General features: G+C 43.1%; 1 protein-coding gene across 2 annotated transcripts in view; it reads right to left on the bottom strand.

The window, feature by feature from the left end:
• Positions 1–9671: 9671 nt before the first annotated feature.
• The window catches only part of STXBP4 (syntaxin binding protein 4), a 66794-nt gene continuing 54795 nt past the window's right edge, over positions 9672–21670 (bottom strand). For both annotated transcript variants that reach the window (XM_086473677.1, XM_086473678.1), the window contains one exon: positions 9672–9783. In XM_086473677.1, coding sequence (XP_086329803.1) covers positions 9672–9783 — 112 coding nt within the window. The remainder of the gene's footprint in view (positions 9784–21670) is intronic.

The raw sequence follows: 21670 nt of genomic DNA, 5'->3' as shown, positions 1-21670 counted from the left end.
CTGTCCCTTGGGTTTTAGGCGCAGTTTTACAGCTGGTCACCTGGCTGCCGCAAAGACCAGCCCGGCGCCGAGCAAATCCATTGCAATATCACCAGAGGGGTAAAATTTCCTCTAGCTCTGGGTCTTACCAGCGTAGATGAGGCTTAGGGACTTCTCCTTGTGCCTCAGTGTTTGGACAATAAGGAGAATGTTTGCTTGCCTTGAGAACTACAGAGGAACCACGGCGTTCCCGGGAGCATCAGCTCTGCAGGAGAGCAGGCGAGGCTTCCCTGGAACTGTGGTACCACGTCGAGCGGTGACTCCAGGGAGAGGTCTGCCAGCAGCCTTTTCATCTTCTCTGCACCCCGGCTCATGAATAAACATAGGGGAAGAGGGAGCGAGATGAAAAGCAGCTAGGACCCATGTTGCTGTAGAGCTGTGGATCTTCCCAGGCATCAGCTGTAACTGGCTCCTCTCTTTCTGGGCTGGCCGGCGGTTTAGCAGGCGTTTCCGTGTCTCCCTGAAGGGAGGCAGAGCAGCCCATCGCGCCAGCGTGCTCAAGCAATCAACCTAAAATCCGGCTGATTTTAGGTCACACGAAGAGCAAATCAGAGGGAAGAGGCAGCCTGGGAGGGAGAGCTCTGCCCCTTCTACCTCGACTCCAGACATCAGCCCGCCTGGGATGTGGCTTCGAGAGAGGCTTGAATCTATTTGAATCCCATGGTTATCTATAATTTTAACGTGTACCCCACCTCCCAAAATTGTGTGAACTGGCACAGGGCTATCACAGCCCAGGTTCTTATCCAGCATCTGCATGTAGATTTGCAATAGTCTTAAAAATCTTGACAATCTTTCAAGAAAATCTGTTGTTAGGCAGCAGTCACTACTAGCAATTACCCTGCTTTTATCTGTAGCTGTCAATGCACTGTAAAAAATGGCTGTTACTCCCATTTTATAGAAGAAACAGATGTTCTAGGGACGTCTGAACAGATTTAATACAGAAATTGCATGCCTAAAAGGTGTTCTAGAAAATCCCATCATTATCACATGACTGATTTTATTCAGTACACCCAGGAATTCAGCAGATCTGCTGGTTGTGCTTTGCTTCTCTTCTTGTTTTAAAGCAATAGTTTTGGTTTGATGCTTTCATTTTACTCCCCTTCTGGGGCAGAGGAGAAGCTCAAATGAGACTATCCTAATTTTCTTTTGGAGGCAAACTTTCAGGTAGGGATTTATTCAAAACTTCTTGAGGTTTAACTTGGTTTTATGATCAGGAGACACAGAAGTCACATTTGTGCAATCCAATTAGGCTCCAGCCCTGGCGGGGACACATGACATAAGGCACGTACGTCCATCTGACTCCCTGTCCTTCCCTGCTCTTAAAGCCTTCAGCCTCCATGGCAGAGCCATGCTTCTTATCTCAGGTATTTGGGATTACCACAAACTCAATTTACCCGCTTGGGAGTGGTCAGAGCTGGAGGCTTTCCCTTGGAAACGAGGTAGACGACAGGGAAAAGGCAGCGAGAACCGCTTCACTCTAGGGAGTGATAGAACTGGGATGGGCAGGAGGAGAGCTACAGATGGATGTTGTCCTGGCATCAGTACCGTGAACAACTGCTGAAGGCAGTCAGTACAGAAAGAGGCGGGAGGCTGTGCTGTGGCCATGGTTTTCACAAGGCATTCCAGCCACTTCTGCGCACATCCCTACTCGTGTAACCTTCCTGCCTGGAGCTGGAGTTTGTCAGTACCTTTACAGAGCAAACGTATTTTTCGGATTGAGGACTTTCCGCTACAATGAGCTAAAAGTTGTTAGAGCAAAGGAGAGCTTACCTGGCAGCGATCCTTTCCCAGGAACCAGCTCTCACGCGCCCTGGATTCAAGGACGTGACGACGCGGCCGACGGGGTGCCGCTGCCTTCACCCCCAGCTGCAGCCCCGTGGCTTGCCTTGCCCTCCCGGCTGCAGCAAAGACGGGCCCTAGATACTCCTCCCTCCTTGGAGAGCAGCCCTTTCGGTCAGTCACATCAGAAACCAAACAGCCAATTACCCTGCTGTGCTGCTCCCCTCTCTGGGCGACAGTTGTCCTTTGCCTGGGGAAGTCTCTTGTAGCCCCCGCCTTGTGCCACAGCACAACTTCATTCCCGATGGCTAACGGGTTTTCTTAGAAGAGGGAATCTAGATTTTTATGAATGTGGTGAAGTAACTAAGGCCTTTTTCTTCGCTTCCCTGAAACTGTATTCACCTGGAAGTAGGTTAATTGGTGTATACATAACAGCCAGGGCAAGTGATAATAACAAATCCGGACTGAACCAGACTTCGGAGTTTTGTACCAAACAACCTCTGAGCACAGCAGTAAACCAGACTTTTCTGTCTCTTCAGCCAGCCACAGGACTTTCCTGTTAGTGTACATTTACTATTGATTTCATTTTTGGCTTTTATATTATCCACTGCGGGACTCTACATGGTTACTGGAACACCACAGCCTGTATTACCATGCTGCTTCAGCACCTGCAATCGGAATGGGCTAAGGACATACGTAGAGAGTTTAGGCTCAAGTGACTAGACTACATTCCCAAAGACGAGCAGACAGAGAAACGAGTAATATAGGATTAATTGCATTTACACATTTTCCTTTAAGAATAAAATGATTCCTTTTGGTTGCAGCTTTCAAAGAGCCAAAGAACAAGACAGTCAAACCGTAATGCTGTTGACATCCTCTTTCCTGTTCCTCTGCATCTTTATTATTTACCACACTTTGGTATTTAATTTGAAGGAATATATGATCTGAGAGTGACAGACAGCTTTCTTAATGGGCTTCTCCGCTCCTGCTCATCCCATGACATCAATTATGTACAGTTGTCTTTGACTTGGAACGTGTAACCCCCATGGTGACTAATTACAGTACCTAACGTTAGGGTCCCCAATGGCACAGACTGGAGATTAAAAACTGCAGTTCAGCCTGCTGCTCGGGGACCGCAAGCTTCACCATCCCTGGGGAGCTCAGTGCTCTTGGTTTTCTCAGGCCGTTGGGGTGGGAACAGAATGGTGATGCGTTACCAGGCTTTGGAGTAAAAATGAAAACTTTAGAAGGAGCCCCAATGCTTTGCCTTTCCCAAGATCCTTGCTCTTTCTCATACCAGTGCTATTGGTGTTATATTTTTATTTTAAGCCACAAACATACTTTTATTTCTTTTTCCATTTTAATCATAGGTTTTAACGAGTTCTCTTCACGTACAAGCGCAAGGATTGTTCTTGATGATAATAATAGTAATTGGGCCATAGGGAAATATTGACTGCTCCATAGCTAAAGAGCACGGTACTTAGAAAGAGATTAAGACATTTCTGATCGGTGTGTGGCTTTTGGGGGGGCAGGGTGAATTTGTGACTTATCCAAAGCGTCAGCAAAACTACTGATTTTTCATGCTTTGCTTTTAGCCCAGAACCCTAGCAATCAAACTGATATTCCCCACAATGACTGTCTTGAGAAACTGGACTCTTCCTCATCAAGAAAAGTGATCATTTCAGCAAACTCCCTCGTTTGCTGCCCCCCCCCCCCCCCCAGTGAATAACAAGGCATCGTACAGTTGCACTTCTGCATCTCTATCCTTCAAGTTACGGAGGAAGAACATCGCTTCTGTATGTTTTGGAAAAGATGCTGGACTAACTTCTGTGAGTCTTGAGTGCCATTGTCACTGCTAAACAGATCATCCTCCTTGCTGCTTCGCTGAGAATAGCTGAACCTAGAAGATATAAATGCTCTCATGCAAGAAAATATCCTTAGACAGTAGTTAACACTGTACATATTTACGTCCAGCTAATCCTGGAAGTTTTAAATGGAGATCCTTGCCATATACATCTGATCAAACATGGTCTTACGGCTTCAGAGACAGAACTTGCAGGGGACACACGAATCTGCCAAAACACAACTGGGAGCAGGAGGGATAAAGAATTCTTTTCATCGACTCTCTTTAAATGAACAGTTTTAACTAGTTTGAGTTTGACTCAGATACTGTACTATGGGGGCAGAAACAGTATTGGTTACTAGATTTCAACTCCCCATCCTCATACGTGGGAACATGATGCTCTATTTCTAGCAGATTTTGGCCCATTCGATTTTTTTCAACTGTATGACTTAGAAGAATGATACAAAACTCATCGCATCTTTGTGGGAAAAGAATGAAATACTATTATCTTCTAATAAAATAACTTATCTTAAAAGAGTGTTATGAAAATATCAGCCTATTAAATCTATGGCAACATCAGCCACTGTTTGGGGAAAAAATCTAGAATGAGCAACAAATAATCAAGCCACCCAAAAATACGAACAGAATCCGGATGGTACCAGCTGTGAGATGGCTGGTGTTTTCAGTATTACACAAAAACAATCCCCAGGGAAAGGCAAAGCTGGTTACAGAGGGCAAAGGTTAGGCTTTATTAATTAGTATTTGAGTTTTGGTACGCTATCATTGCAAGCAGTAAGGGGAAAGATTTAGTAAGGTATTTAGGTACCTAAACATGCCTAGCAGCATTTATAGCAGCATCTAAGTAGGTTAGGTGCCTAATTCCCATTAACTCCATCAACATCTTTAAGCTGCTAAACATCTTTGCAAAGCTGGCCTCAGCGCCCGAGCTGACCAGTGTCTCCACTGGAACTGGTGTGGCCGTGCCCATCTGCAGCAGCTGAAGCTCAGGCAGGTGCTCCCTGGAGCAGGGCAGTGAACCAAAGCTCCTGAGCTGACTTAAAAGTTTTGCTGCTGACTTAGGGCAGAGCCAAACAAAAGTCGCTCAGAGCAGTATTTGCAAAAAGGCCACTGAGTTTTGGTGATTGGTTTGGGGCAAGCATTAATGTTTCTGACTCGGTGAGTTTCTGGAGCTGAGTGTTAAGAATCCCATCAGCTGCCAGAAAAGCCAAGATTTCACAGTCTGAGTCACAACAGCATTTGCTGAGCTTCAGAAGAGCCTTTCCCACTAGCCCTGCACAGCCAGGCCTGTTCCACAACCACCACCATTTTTCCTAAAGGATTTTCCTTGCCTTAACTCAATGCCAGTAGACACCCTCCTGCATGGCAGAAACAGACTTCAAGAAGTCGACCAAAGCATTTGTTTCAGGTTCATTAAGCAGCCTGTCATGAGAAGCATTTAAGGAGATGGTGAACGTTACGTGGGATAGAACCCCTGCGTGAAGCCCTGCTTGACTGAACCCGTCTTGCTCTCGGCACTCCCGCTTGTCAGGTTTATCTTCCACAGCAAAACACGTGGTGAAACCCGGCGCTCTCTGGCAGCGGGTGCTTGAGGTAACTCCACTTCGTCCGAGGAGCAGATGAGGCCACCCAACAGATAGTGTCCATGAAGCAAATACATTCTGGAGTAAACCAGCCAGTTAAAAGGATAAATTACAGGAATTACGTCTGTTTTATATTGTATTTCTTATTTTAGTGTAAGCAATTTCCCTTAATTTACAGCAGAGGCTAAAGCCTCCAACTGATTTCTAGACTGGAGAACTTTACCTTCTCTTCCGTAAACCACAACCGTGGGGAGCGTAAGTAAAGCAGGTGAGGCTCCCCAGAGCCCGGCACAGGGATGGCAGCAAGCCTGATTTGCCTTTTTAGCTTCCTTTCAAAGTTGGGGTTTGGTAATTCTGAAAAAATTTATGTTAGAGCAGGAGAAGTGGGATTCCTTCTCGCTCTCTCCTTGGCTGACTGCTTGCCCCATCACAGGCCTACAACAGCTCTAGAAAGTAAGCACGAGCCGATTCAGCAACGTGCATAGCCCAGGCAGATGAAGCAGCGATTTGTGCTGTTTAATTGCACAGGAAGGCAGTGCTGTCCATCACTGACAGCTGTACTCTGAACTGCACAAGAGATTTCCACCACCACAAACGCTTCCGAGGAGAAGGAGGAAGGGCAGCCTGCATCAGCTACGGGTTTGAAGGGGATGCTGTTAAACAGGGGGCTTTCTAGCCCAAGGCCGAGTAGGATCGCCCTTTGAGAGTAACGCTGCTGGAGAACTTGAGTGCAATTCTCCGTACGGAGTCTGGCACCACTGCAAACCCGCCTGAGTCCTTAAGGCTCCAAATGAAACCGCTGTCAGAGCAGATGCGGTGCTGTGAGGTTGCGCCCAAGGTGGTTCTCGCTGTGCGTTCAACATCTGTGTGCGAACAGCAACTGTTGTTTTCCGCCTCCCCCCCCGACTGATCATAAAAATCTAGAGAGGCTTTATGCATCTGCTTACACAAGAGACGGAGCTTTTCTACAGACCTGACTGCAGAAACCCACAGCACCCGGCCGCTGCGCACCCTGACCGCTGGGGAACGTTTAAGCGATGGTTATGGAATGGCCAGCTCACACGTCTACACGTGCTCGTATTTAGCTGGTGGGGTTGACGAAAGGATCATCTAATTTATCGAGACACTGAGTAGTGTGACAAGGACGTTATTTAGCACCTGCGAAGCTGAGCATCTAACATGCCTGTGTAGGTATTTGCGTTGAGCCATTTGCTTTGATGGGAGAACGTGCCATTTTAAATTTACTGGAATATCTGCAGTATTTGAAGGGCAGTGTGGGGCAAGTATTCAGGTAAAGATTAACACCAGTGTGTACCAGAACAGTATTTTTCACACTGTCACCTCTACATGGAGAACAAAGAGGTACGGAAATCACTTATGGCCCCACGGCCACTCCCTTATAAAGCTGTGGTTTCATTATTTTAAAGGATGTAACACGTCTTTTCCACTTCATTTTTTTTTATTCGGGAATAAAAATGAAAAGTTGTTGTTTACAGTGTTGCATATTGTGACAACTGCTCTTTACAAACTCCTTTCAAGTTATCCTAGAACCATTTTCTCAACATACACAGTTCAGCTTAATCAAAGTAATTTCACAAACTATTTCACAGAAAGGAAGAGACAAGGGGAGATCGAGAGAAATAACCTAGGAAACAAGTATGCCAGCGTACAAAAATAGATTAGAACATTTGGAGATCGTAGGTATGAAAATGTAGTCTCAATAACGGAGAATTTGAACTAGTGGATGATCTGAAGAGGTAATGCTTACCGGAGAAGGAGCCAGATAGTTGCAGAGATCTATTTCTAACGTCTTTAATTTCTAGGCAAATTTATAAGAGAGGGGGAGAAACAGTCTCCAAGTTTCTGACATGTTCTCATCTGTGGGTGGAGACAGTAAGCAGAGCAGGCAGATTGCCAACATTTTGTCTCAATTTCTCCCCCTCTCGTGCGCAGCAGGCTGGGCACTGCATGCTCAGAGCCAGAGATCATTACCAGCTCCCCAGGAAGGACAAGCAGTATGTGCATAGCTGTCCTCCTCCCGCTGCTCTAGCAGGAGGACAGCTTTAAATTGCTCTCTGTAAAGTGTCTCTGCTCATGCAGCCTGCCCGATCCACAGGCTGTCCCTAAATAGCTTCTCCAAGTTGAAACACCCAGCTCGCTGTCACAAAGCCACTAGCAGAATAAATCAAGACTGCAAGGGTCAAGGGGAGATTCACACCTCTCCTCAGCACCCCTGGGGAACTCGAATCTAGATGCAACCCGGACAGCATGGCCGTGTGAACTGAAAGCGCCTGCCGTAAAGCACCCAAACAGCTCCTAAGGCTGCCGCAAACACCGCGAGGAATCAGAACGTTATCTGTCCTCTACGGGCCACGAGTCCGTGCCATTTTGAGCAAGGGGGGTTAAATAAAAATGCTTCTGCAGCGTCCAACCCTGAAAGTGAAGCACACGCTCGGTCCCTTCAGACTGGTCTCCAGGAACACAAAGGAGGCTGTGAAGCCCGTAGGAGCCACTGGAGCAAAACAGGGCTAAAGCATTTGCGTGTTATTGCTATGAGAAGTTTTCTTAGAAATGTAAGTTACTGTGGGTCTGCTGAGCAAGCGCTTCTTCCTAATCCACACCACCTGTGTCGATTCATGGATAATTTGGTTCTGACCTAGTTAAAAGTAGAAAACAATTTTTCCTGCTTGCTTATTCAATGTATCCTGACATCTACTTCCAGCAAAGCCAGCAAAAATCTCTTGTGAGCTGCACTTTGTTCCTCCAGGAAGAACATGTGGTGATGTGCTCTGCAGCTCACAGGCCAAACGCAGTAGATTGCTGCAATGCTGTTCAAAGAAGAGACTTGACTTGGGCTTTTAAAAAAGGCCTATTATTTTTGATTCAAAAGGATCAACAGCTACAGCGTGCCTGACTTGGCACAGCTCTGTAATGCTAAGGATGGAGAGTGCGGCAGAGCCACCAGAACTGCAAGTGAGTCTGGTCTTTATACCCATTCCTGAGTACAAGGATTTTTAAATCCAATGCCACATCTGCTGAAGACAGACCTAAAGAAAAAAAAAAAACAAGTGATTGCACAACCTCATTCTCTCGCATCAGCCAACAGAGGTGAGCTGGAGTGCAGGAGTGTGCCTGAACCTTTCCAGGGAGCTTCTGAAGCCCTTCAGTGTGTGGCTCAGCAAACGCAGATCGCAGCCTGGGCCCTCCGCACACCGTTACAACCCCGTTCTCCTCCTCAGGCTGAAGGTCAGAGGCAGGGTCTTCCTTTGGCAGAGTCATCCGTGCTTCTGCCAGGATCAGGGCTGTCTTTCATTCATGAGTCAACACCTACCATATATATTACACACACACACACACACTACAAAAAGCCTCCAGAAAAACGTAGCACAGAATCATATCTTTGACAAAGCTGACATCATACACTGTGCTGTGAGTAATGAGATTTAAAATATCCTGTTCTACTGAGGTACAGTGAAACCTGTTCATTAGCTTGCACTAGCACCCCCAGTCATTTTCTTTATCCTCTTTAAATCATTACCAATGTGTACAAAATTATTTTGTTCTACTTAAAGACCAGCTTTGAGGAGGTGACTGATTTCTGCTGATCCTGGAGGTGGTTTCACAGGTTTCATTGTACTTGAAACTTCACAGTTTCCACTGAAGTATTCGATGCGTGTATGTATCGGTTTAGCAAAGTACAAAAGTAGAATAATTTTCATTCTTGCCTCATATTGTTGACATATTTGGTCTCCTCTCTCAAAACTCTTTCTTTTTACTTGACAACTTATCGAAGACTCAGTTTTCTAAAGCTCAACCACCAATCTTAATAAAGTATTTCTTTTAAATGTCATCAGGGCTCCAAAACTTGTAGTAAGTTGCTAAATTTCTTTTAGCAAAACTTATTTGCAAATTTCTTCCATAAAAATAAAAATTTTCAGTAGCTAAAGAAAAGGCATCTACATTACACTCTCTAGCACTGGTTAAAAAAAGGAAAAAGCTCACCTTGCCTCTTTCAGTCAACCATTACCTGGAATTTACCATGTGAAATTACAACCAACAGTCCCACCTTAACTCTCATGCTGGTCAAAGGTGGGAAATTTTCACTTTGGGTCAGGGGAGATATGCCAATAGAGAAGTCCTGGAAAGACTGGATTGGGCCCTAAAATAAACCCAAACCCTGCACACCCAACTGGGACAGATTAAGGACTGAAGGGAGACTTCTGCAGCGTGTGCATCTTTCGTAGCACCCATCAATAAACCCACCCCCAAAATGGCAGGACTTCCTCCGACTTAAAGGGGAGAAACGGCATCAGGGACTACGAGACTAGAAAGTAGGCAGATCAAAAAAGTGAGCATCTTCCCGCTAACACACGGAAACCAGACAAAATACTTTCTGTCAACAGACATCCTCAGCTCTTGGACCCGGGAGGCTCTCTTATCCCATCGTCATCATCCTCGGAGCACAGCAAGCTTAGCGCGCTTGTGACGGGATGGATCCAGGACGTTGTCTGTGTCACATGGCTAACAAGAAACAGCAAAAAAAAGAGGTTTACCAATCTCAAAACAAGAAATACCAGAGAGAGTCTGGAGCTGTCATGATCATGACCACACTTTCAAATACAGAATTCTCTTTTTCTTGCTATGAGACTTCACAAACAAAACGTGGAGTCTTCTGGGTGCTAGCACCTGGACCGAAGGTCTCATTTCCCAACGTGTTGGACGGAATGCTTTTGTAAGAGACTCCTGTTACAGGCCAGTCTTACAAAACTCCCACAGGCTAACAAGGTATTGACATTGCCATCACACCAGTTCGAGCCTGAGGCACAGTGGTAAAGAGGAGGTTGACCAAATGTAGAATCACATCCTAGAAAGATGCTCCATTTGTTAGAACGTGCACCAACACCCTAGCATCATTAAGTCATTCCCCTTCTTGCAGAAAAAGGTTGGTGAATAAATCCAAAAAAGGATGTTCTTTACATGTCCTTCAGACCAAATTCTGGATGTGCTGCCACAGCCTTTACCCATGTAATAAAAGGGAGTCAGTACTACTTTTTAAGGCTTAAATGCTACATTTGACACAGTCTAAGCTGCTCTACAGTTTTTGGTAAGCTTTCTATATGAATGGAAAGAACCTGATCAAGGCTCAATAAGGACAGATAAATGGAACGGGCTTACTGTTTGTGGGTGAGAACAGTGTACACCTCATGATTGGTAGTATGCATGCTAGCCATACTGTGTGTGGGCAAGACACAGCCTCTTCTCCCTTCTGGAATAATGTGTTCTTGGTAAAGGAAACAGCTTCTTTTCGCTTAAAAAAAAAATCTTGCTAATAAATTCACAGTTTTTATAGTCAAGTCAGTGCAAAGATTAATTTTGTAATATAAGTTCATTACAAGAACTAGCTTGAAAAAATATTGTACACATAATATACACCATAAAAGACAAAACAGCTTTTCTCACAACTTCTAACACACGCTGTACCTAAAGCCCATGCCTATAACTCACCTTTCAGGTGCATTGGTTTCAGTAAACATGAAGTGCCATGGATTTACCTTTTCAAGTGAGAACAGATTTTGTCTTTCTGTCTTCAAGAACGCTCTCTTGATTATCCGATTATGGAAACTGATATGTTGAAGTGGGAATTTGAGTCAATGTTCCACTACACCTGAGTTATGGGTATGGGGATCACTATTCCAGTCCACATGATCGTGCTACGATCTTACCTTGTATTCACACCTTTCATTTGAGTCTACCGAGCTCAGAGTAAGTGGGATGTGATGAGTACAACAATACTGGTCACCAAGAGGTAAATATGATGCTCATGTAAATCACATCTTGAGCTGCATTAATAGATTAACCTCTCTCTGAACTGGTAATCTGTGAATTTAGCCACAACGCCTAAGGACCAAGCAAGAAAAACAGAATGTGGAAGATAAAGGCCATATCCTCCATTCTTATCCTTAAAAAAAAATAAACCCAAAAGCTCCAGTTATGTGTAAAAACAATTCATCAGTGCTTCTTTGGTCAGAGCAGCACTGGATGGACTCTGTTCCTTCATGAGCATGTTACAGAAATGTGCATCACCTTACTGGAGCGGCGCAGATCATCCTCACAGAAGTTAAAACAGAAGCGTAACCGAACAACATGTAGCGACAGAAAACACAAGGCAGCAGACACTGACCATTCTCAAGTACAGTAATCACTTCATTCCAAGAAAGTGAATGTACCATTCTTACTAGGAATGAGAGTAACTTTCTGAAAGTTGCCAATGTTTACCTTTAAAAGCCAGATGACAGCCAACATGAGGAATAGGAAGAGTCCTTTTACAATGTTTTATGAGAGATTTGTAAATAAAAATCTGTCTAATCAAGAACGTAATTCCCACTATTCCACAATGCAGGGAAACATATATATTCATATTTGTATTATGAATATACCTATATTTGTAAATACACTAAGGAAAATGTCTTTGCTGTATTTTTTTGCAATGTTTTCCATAATGTCAGGAAATGCCATATAGGTTTTTTTCAATTAAAAAATTTAGTCAATATGGCCTCATACTGAAGATAGCACTCTAAATTAAAGTCCCAGCATGTGATTTCATTTATCTGTACGACACAGAACCCATTCCAATACCTGCAGAATCCTGGGAGCTGAATGAACTGGATTCCATTCATTCCAGCTCTGCCAATGCAAGATTCATTGCCCGCAGTGCTATTTTAAGTGTTTATATTGCCTGCTTTTATCAAGCCATTTCTCAGCAATCCATTACTGAATTTAAATAAGAACAAAACAATTTTTTTTTTTTTTTTTTTCCCCATTTGAGTTCCCCCTGTAGCATGCCTTGACCTGCTGGGTACCTAAATCCTTAGCTCTGCCTTCTCATGAGCATGCAGTATCAGTCCTGTGAAACGGGAGAAACTGCACAGTCGTAGGAGAGTTACATGGAAAAACATTCGTGGGTCTTTGATGTAACCAACCCAAAACCTGTTTGTTAAGTGTTTATTCTTCACAAGATTTTCCCCCTACACACGTTAGGGCCAGGAGGCAAATGACAGCATGCCTAACCTCCTGCTGACCACAGCTGATTTTGTTCCCATACAAATGAAATGCAAAACTTCTCCAGATCTTTAACAGTGCAGAATTGCGGCACTGAAATCAGGATTACAATTTTCTGTATTCAGTGGCATAACGTTGTTTAATCACTGGTAAGAAGAGAACCAGTTGCCATCCATTTTCAAAACACATGGAGCCAAATTTTGCTCTAATGTCAATCTCCTGTAAATGCTTCTGATTTGAACCCAGTTCTTTTATACTTGCACTAGACTTTATCCCATGAACGCTTCTACTAGGACAGTTTGTTTTAAACCCTTTGCCAAAATCCTTACTAGGAAAAGAACTCTTATAAATAAACATTAAGACCAGATACCATGTCTCGCATTGTAGACGGACACACACAATACGCACAGATTATTTACGTACAGAATAAATGTATAAACCCCCCCCGCTATTTATTTTTAGCTCTCCAAAAGTGCTGTGGCTAAAGAGCTTTGACATAATCAGTCCGAAGAGATAATCCCAGATTTACTGGTTTGCAGAACATTCTTGTATTAGAAATACATCCTCTCCGATTTGTGTGTTAGGGCGAGCAATAAAAGTGAGAGGGAATTCAAATCTGCCCCTAGGTTTTGCTTAATTAATGAAACTGTTTTGAATATTAAAGGAATATTTGGAAAGACAGCATTAAAAATTCTAAATATAAGATGTTTTCCATTTGCAAATGTTCCCGTTCAAAAGACTAATTTCATATTTTCAGAGCAATTAACAATATTTAAGGATTTTAGGTTTTCAAACAAGACATTGCTATCGGAGGGTAGCCAAATTTATTGTCAGAAAACAGAAACATTTGATCTGGAAATATGTCAGTAGCTTATTCTGTCTTTTTAACATCAGTAAATTGCAGCACAAATTTTAGAGCTTGGAAAAACAAAACATGAGAACACAGGGATTTTTTTGGCAAAGGAATGGTAGAGAATTATTTCAAATACATTATAATGACTCTCCTTATGGCTCTTACTTCTTCCCATGGAAAATGATTTCTTTTAAAATGAGAACTTAAGCCAATCTTTTAAAAAAAGAATAATTCAAAGACAAAAACCAATGAAAAACTAATGGAAAAAAATGCCTGCATCTTTGCTAGATTTTGAGCATTATCAAGACATGCTTTCCACCTTACATCGTATTCTCCAACTCGGGCCAAACTCGGGAGCCTAACAGGGAGAGTCTTGCAGACAACACAACTGCTGCAGGTCACTGCGCGGGATGCTGAGCTACGAAGCAGTCAGGCAGAGTTCTTTGAAGTCGGGGGGTGTTTCTGCCTTTTGACGTGGGGTGACAGTCATAACACCTGGCTGAATTTTTCCAGTGCACCAGGGTTACTCGGCTTTCAAATGAGCAACCCTGTGCAAGACCCCTTTGTCTGAGATCTGTTCAGGAGACGAGATGCAGCCTTAAACAATTAGTCAAACTCTCATAACAAATAGGGGCTGTTACTCATTAAGGGCCAAACAGGATTTAGTTGTATCTGAACTTGGAAAGCCAAATTTTGGCCTCATATGAACCCTGTGCTTCTCTACCAACCAAGCAGTATTGAAGATGAAAGTGAAAGCAGAACTCTGCTCCCATGAAGTAACACAACCCCCAAGGCAGCTGTTTTCCTCCCTAAATGAACATACCCCATCATCTAAATCCACTTAATCCATAATAGTAATTTTGCTAAACTTTTAATCTTTCTTGTCTTTCTTTTTGATTTGCCAAACTCCACTTTAAAATGCAGCAATGCTCAGCTACAGAGTGCTGAAGCTTCACGGAGCTTTCACAGATCTGTGCAGAACCGAAAATTTTTGCAAAGCCGTTGTGGGAGCGTGGTCCTGCTGACAGCCACGGGGCTGAGGCACAGGAAACCGCACGCTCTGAAAGCTTTACCCTTTAGTGCTCTGACTGTAGATCCTGAAACGTAATCCTTCATCTAGAGGTTATATCACCTTCCCTGCTTGCTCTTGCACAGAGTCCGTGTAGCTGGACGACGCACACCCGTGCGAGATTTGCCTTTGCCTTTTGTTGCTGGGCCTTTCTGTTGGTGCTCCCCCTGTGCTGGGAACAGCCTTTTGCTTTGCAAAGATCCTTTTTCTCTTTCAAACCCACCGTCCCAAATCTTGCCCCTTTTTGAGAAGGTTCCTGGCTCTTTCATCTCTATTTTACTCATACTTCTCTAACTTGCTAATGCAAGTCTCTTGGGCCATGACCAATGTTCCTTATGCACTCCTGAAACATTGCATAATAAGAAAATATACCATCAAAACCAGATACTGCACAAAAATGGAGTAGTCCTAGCTTGCACCAGGCACCTTGAAGACCTTCCTGCCTCGGCAGGGCAAGGGCAAGACCGACTCACCTTTCCCCATGCCAGCAGGTGGCAATGGAGCATCTAAAGGAGTACGAGGGAGCTGCTACTCCTGAAGGCAGAGGACAGGATCATGGCAGACCTCTCCCATGATCGTGGAGTTTAGATAAAGGCCATAAAGCGAGGTTTGGTACACCGGATGGTGAAAATGCTGGAAGCGTGCTAATTCTGTTGCCCTCAAATCTCTACCCGATAAGGTTTCTAAACTGCTTTACAATCCGATCGGCTATAACGTGTAGTTACTGGTGCTGCACCTGGCACGTTTTGTGAATGCGTTCCTAATTTTATTTAGGATTGCACGATTTGTGGGAGCAGAATTATTTCTCAGCTTTCAAGAGCCAGTGCTTTTAACACTGTGCTGTTGTCCCTTATGAGTTTAAACTTCTTATTTTGTTTCTTCAAGGCCAATGTTTATCATGAAACAAGCTCCTAGAGCTAGCACACACTTGCAGACCCAGTCCTGATACCTGTCCTGTTTGGTTCTGCTTTGAAGATGCCAGTGGTTGGGAAGCAGATGTTGGGGATACCAAGGGGATACCAAGTCAAGCAACAGAAAACTCTTGCTATTTTGAAAAGCAAATGCTGGGAGGATCTGCAAGGAGTAAGTTATTCTGAACTGTAACTAAAGGATTTCAATTTAGTAGATAAGCAACTAGAACAAAACAAAACAACTGAGTGATGTTGACACAAGTATCAATCAATCCTGAGAGCATCTAGGGGAGACAGGTTCCAGACATGGAACCTATAGGCAGTTTGGGAAGGGTTTTTGTATTGTAATTATCAAAATCAGGTTATTTGAAATTAAACATTCCTTTTTTTCTTTCCTTTTTGTTACAATTGGTTTAACACTATACCCTCTTTCATGAAACATTTCAAAAGGAACATACAACACCTAATAGTACCCCAGGAGATGCTTGGCAGGTCGTGGAAGATGGCAGTGACGTTAACTTTTATTGTCTGTAATAAGATCGAGAGCACTTATCACCTCATGGAACTGTGTCCTAAGGCGACATAAATGTTCTTGTATTTCCCTCAGGGATCACAGATTTTGCTTGAGTATTAATTAAAGATTGAGGGATATAAAGTGAAACCCCAGAAGACAGTCTTGCTATTTATTCCTTGATTAAACACTTGTCTACTAAGAAAAAAAAAAATCTATGAGCAATTTCAGAAGGCAGTAATCACTAGGAAGAAGATTTATTTAGCCAAATAGTGTGCTGTATTATTAAAAATTGTCAATGATAAACAAAGGACCCAATGTAAAATAAAACCAGTAATAACAGTAGGATCTGAGCCAAGCCTGAATAAGCCCGAAGGTTTGACTGACAGGATATGCAAACTTTTCACAGTTTTAAAGCATCACCTGAAGTCTGTCTCACCCCAGTATAAGCCAACTGCTATTACTCTACAAGTGCTGGTTTAATATATGCAGTTACTCATAATCCTGTGTCTCTAAACGAACATCATAAAAATTCTGGTGCAGTTTATTTGCTAATGCATCAGAGCATGCTCAAGGCTTATGCTTAAACTACATGTGTCCTGAAATGAAATAAAGCTGGAGGGATGGCTCAGGCCCATGCTTCAGATGAAGCACATACTGAAAACCCCCTTGCTGTGCATTGTTCTGCTTCTGACGGCTCTCCCCACCCCCAGGGGGATCTCAAGAGAACGGACGGTGTAGAGCGGCTGTAAGAGTCGGTCCGAAACCAGCGTTGTCTCAACCTTGTCGTCAGGAATACGGACTCCGAAAGTCGGGCTAACACCTTGACATGAGTCTGCAGCGGCCTGCCTGAGCAGCAGTTGCTGATCCTGAGTGCCAGGCCTGTGAGGTCCTTGTGCCCTGGGCAGAGCAAGGACCAGAGCTGAGCAACTTGTTCACCTGGCAGAAAACAGCAAAAGGACAAGAGGCGTTGCTGTCTGCTTCTGCCTTCTAGAAACCTTGTGGGGGCAGAGAACAGCCGAAGGAGGGAGCCTTGCGGAGGCAAGAGGGCTCTGTTTTGGCTCACGAGGGCTGTGCCGTTCTCCGGTGCCAGGGACGAGCCCGAGAACCATTATCCAGAAGGATCGATCGGCATCGATGGAGCCAAGAAGAGGCGGAGATACAGAGGAGGAGCAAGGGGTGCTGCTGGGCATGAAAAGGGGCTCCTCAGCACCCGAACTGTGGAAGCTCCCCCCACCGAGGATCACGCCGATCGTTAGGACCGGCAGGACGCTGCCCGGACCTGGGACCACCGGGACGCCTTGGACCCGCGGCGGTGGCTATTGATCTCTGTCCTCTTTCCGCTTTCCCCTTTCCTTCCACCCTCTTTCCCTGTCGCACGCCGCTTTACGGGCAGACAATGAAGTTTCACTGTTGGATTGAAGCAAACCCCTTCGGCGTGGCCGCCTTAATTGTGCACTTGGAGATCACAGCAACTGAACCACCACGAGTGCACCGAGTGGACCGTGACAGCGGCGGACATGACTTATTCTACAAGTGCCAAATCCTGCCCTAACAAGGAAAATTTAGTAGGAATCTGAACTTTCACATTTCTAGTCCTACTCATAGAAGTAACTAGATAGGTGAGAATTAGACCTTTGGTCACATCAGTGTAAGAGTAAAATTACCCAGAGGAGGTAACAAAAATCAGCACACTAATTTCAGTGCAATTTGTAGGTCTAGAGCAAAAAAATAATTTTACCTTCATGTATTTTCTCACAGAAAAAAAAAATTAACAGCTGCCTGATACGACAGGCCAGAACCTGGACAGAGTGTGCAGTATCTGTGGAAGCTAAAAGAATGTTTCTCCATTTTGGTTCTTGATATTAAAAAACAAACAACCTCTGAGGAAAGAAAAATTGCCCAACCAAAAGCAGCTTAAGGTCTTAACATTCTTGTATTGCAAGCTCATGTTATCATAAAATCCAACGCCACGTTTCCTAGTTTTACATCTGAGATTATTTTCCTTAACAGTCATGCAAAATGATTTCAGTGAAAATCAGAGAAACTGATTTCCCTAGAACCCAAATATCTGGCAATAAACCATTTCTAAACCTTAGAAATTATTTGGAATTTTCATCTTATCCTGGCTATCTATAAGTCTTTTGAGTCAGCAAAATGTCTTATACTAAATCATTGCTGTGTCTTTTAGTAAGTCCTTCCGTTAACAGTGACCACGAACAAAAAGCAACTAGGGGGTACAATTTTCAGAAGAGGACTATTACTGATGGATGTATTTATTCCTCCTGACCAACTTGAGACACAGCAGAGTCACGTACCTCAGCGGGCAGGCGTTAACACTTTGTGAAAATAAAAGTTCTCAAGTTGGATATCCAAAAATCAAAAAGAAAAATGTCAGGATTACCCAAATTCATAAGGTTACATCCGAAAGTGTTTGAACTGATGTTGAGCTGATGGATGCATAGAGCTTTGGATTGTTATACATTAAGAAGTGGTAATAACAGTTAGCACTTGGTTAGGGCTGAGCCAGTTTTATTTAAACATTTGAAACTTCTTGTGACGATACAAACTATTTTTTCCTCTATTTTCAGATAGGAGGGCTTGAGGATGACAGGTAAAAGGCAACATTTTCAAAAGCAACCGCTATTTTTCAGTGACATGTAACATAGGAAAGGTCCAATTTTAAGAGATGCAAAGTAATTAATTGCATCTTGCTTTGAACTCAAAGAAAACAGAGCCTCAGAATACCCATTCCTACTCAGAAAACATCGACGTTATTGAGATGGGGACACCTACTATGATGATTTTGATAACTGGTAATTTTGGTGCAACTTGCCTACTGCTATACAAGGAGTTGGAGCAGAGCTGGTACTGGATTTAATCCCGGGGGATTTCAATTGCATGTTCAGTACAGCAGATCACGGGTTTTCTTAGTTGGATGCTCTGAACTCACTGAAACTTGAGTGGAACATACAGAAGTTTACTTCTAGATTAGCTCTGCTATTATTTGAACTTTATTGACTCGATTTCTTCTAGGAAGGACCACTCCAACCACTACTTAAATATACTACTATATACTGGAATGGGACAGCAGAGGCTGGGCTGAACGCACCTCAGTATGCCGGATTTTTGGTCCTTTATAGTGCAGTAGTACACTTATCAAAGGAACAGCATTGTTTTTTTCAATTTAGCATGCAGTAAGTAAAATCAGTTGTGATTTACTTTCCTTTTATGATACCTTTAGGTCTGGTGCTATAAAACATCAATGTTTATACTACAGAACTTCTTCATCTATCACACATGCTTTGCTATTCTTAGTTCAGTCATAAAATCATAAACAGTTTCTGAGAATGCCCAGCTTTCAGTGAAATTAATGATGGCTCCTTCCCAAGCGAAACCAAACAAACCAGGCTATTATAAAAGACGTAACTATGTTGTGTTGGCTTTCAAAGTGGAAGCCTGATTTGTTAGGCATGATTTCAAAAGCTACCAGAACATGCCATGTGTGGGTTTTATTCATCTGTACTTTACAAGTATCGACTTCAGGCTCCTCCTACTTAACATGAACCAAATTCTACACCTTCCAATGAAGGCACCTCCATTGTCTACTTTGTCACACTGAAGTACACAGTATTTCCATGTGAAACTTCTGATTTTTAGATAAACTGCTGAAATACAGCCTAAATCAAATATTACTGTTTTCCCTTTTTTATAAGATAGAAAACACCACAGGCCCTAACACATCTAAGGGAAAAGATCTCAAAAGTTTACAAACTTTTGAAAACTTTGCTTGTCTTTCAGGAAAATTTAATTTAAGATAAATGATCTTGAGGAAAATAACAGTTAACATGGAATAGTTGGAACCTAGTCCTATTAAAACGCTAGAAAAAGTGTTTACAGGGGCAAAATTCACAGCTGGTCCTTACAAACTGTATACATATGCAAGGAGTGGGTGGGAGTGGGAGGGAGAATAGCAAGGCCCTACCTAATTTTAGGTGCCAGTCTCATGATACAGAGCTGCCATATGTTAAAGGTGAACACAGTGGGAGGATGGAAGAGATTAACTATAATGGGTTTCCTGGGAAAAAAAATCAATGTCCTAGCTATAGCTTGTCACACTGCTCCTGTGTGATTCTAAACCACCAGTGTATAACTATTAATTAATTAGCATATAGGATACTTCACTGGGAGAGCCATTATGCATAGACTCTTTCTCCCATTTAAAAATCAACCCCAGAAGTTACTAATTCACAAAATCTGTTCAATGACAGAATACACTTTCTGTTTGAACTGCTTGCAGTGCTGTGACTTCCACGAGGACTTTTAATGCCAGAGCATAAAACAAAGACGAAATTTTGTTCTAACAGTCGTTACAACACTTAGTAAACTCATTCAGTGTTACACCTGAACTAAGCCTGGGCAAACCCAGCCAGACGACTAGCTTTAAAAGCGAACAAGATGCCCCTTCTCTTACTTCCAAAGCTTTTCCCATCCTAATGCCTCCCAGCTGAATCGTAAGTGCATACATGCACATCTGGATGTAGGTGATACTTTAGGAGGGCTCATTAGCCCCTTTGTGTTTCTGGGACTTACAGATAAAATGTCTATTTGGGACAGGAATTTCTATTAGAAAACCAATAATTGAATTTCTTACAACAGAACAGCCTTGATCATCTTGTAAGTAAAATTATTTAATATCAAACTTTTTTACCTTACTATGTGGGGTCTCTTCAATACACTGGTCCTCCAAGTTCAAGACAGACAATGGAAAAATTGGAGAGGATCCAGCGGAGGGTCAACAAGATGATTAGAGGGTTGGTGAACTTGGCACATGAAGAATCATAGAATGGTTGGGGTCAGAAGGGACCTTCAAGATCATCTAGTTCCAACACCGCTACCATGGGCAGGGACGCCTACTAGATCAGGTTGCTCAAAGTCCCATCCAACCAGGCCTTGTTGAAATGTTGAAGGAAAGCTGAAAGGGTTTGGTTTGTTCAGCCTAGAGAAGAGAGAGCTCAGGGGGTGGGGTGTGAGTGTCTAATCAAAGTCTTCCCATACCTAAAAGGTAGTTATAAAGAAAATGGAGGCACTCTTCTCTCAAAGATGTATGACAACAGACAAGAAGCAACGGGCACAAATTGCTTCAGGGGAAGCTCCATCTAGATTAAGAAAATATTCTTCACTGTGAGGGCAACTAAACACGGGAACAGGGTGCCCAGATAGGTGGTGGAATTTCCCTCACTGGAAATATTCAAGACTTGGTTTGACAGGGCTCTGGATAATTTACTTTTCAACAGACAGTTATACAAGATCCCTCCCAGACATCCCTTCCAACCCAGACTTTTCTATTATTTTATTCTATGATTTTGGAATGCGATGGACTGCTGAAAACCCCATTAGGCTATATTCAGTTGTTGCTTTGAGCAAATGAGGTCAGAATCTCAACTCTTCTTAACCAAACTGGCTGACAGAAATACCAAACATAAATTGGTGAGGAAACAGGCACCAGTAATGTGTTTCTATTACACGTTCATTGATGGGGCATGAATCTGGTGCTATGTATGAATGACTGATTGCATTGCTACATGCAAAATCAAATACAGCTTGCCCTCTCCATTACTTTAAAGTACACCAGGTTATCTTAAAACATATCTGGGGCCAAATTCAACCTTTACTCTCCAGCAGGAGGAAAGCACAGTTATACTAGCAATGAAGCTGATCCCTACCTTTTAGTCTACTGGTGTAATTTTTGTCCTTCTGATACCTGTTAATTTACATTATATTAGTACAACACTTGAACTTGCTTTTTTTTCCAATGCATATTGAGATGTAACTCAGAGAAGCTTACATTACTGCTCGCTATTTCATGGTAAACCTGCACACGTGACCTTAAAGCCTAACACAAAATCATGTGAGTTTATAACACACCAGCAGTCTAAAAGGTAGTTTCCTCACAGTTGCCAGTACTTTGTGACTGATCTTAGCAACCCGGTTGATTGAAATAA

Source organism: Leptosomus discolor, chromosome 15 (genome assembly GCF_034619465.1).
Source record: "Leptosomus discolor isolate bLepDis1 chromosome 15, bLepDis1.hap2, whole genome shotgun sequence".
Lineage (NCBI taxonomy): Eukaryota > Metazoa > Chordata > Aves > Leptosomiformes > Leptosomidae > Leptosomus > Leptosomus discolor.
Note: the sequence above shows the minus strand (reverse complement) of the source record. Positions and strands in the feature narration are given on the sequence as shown.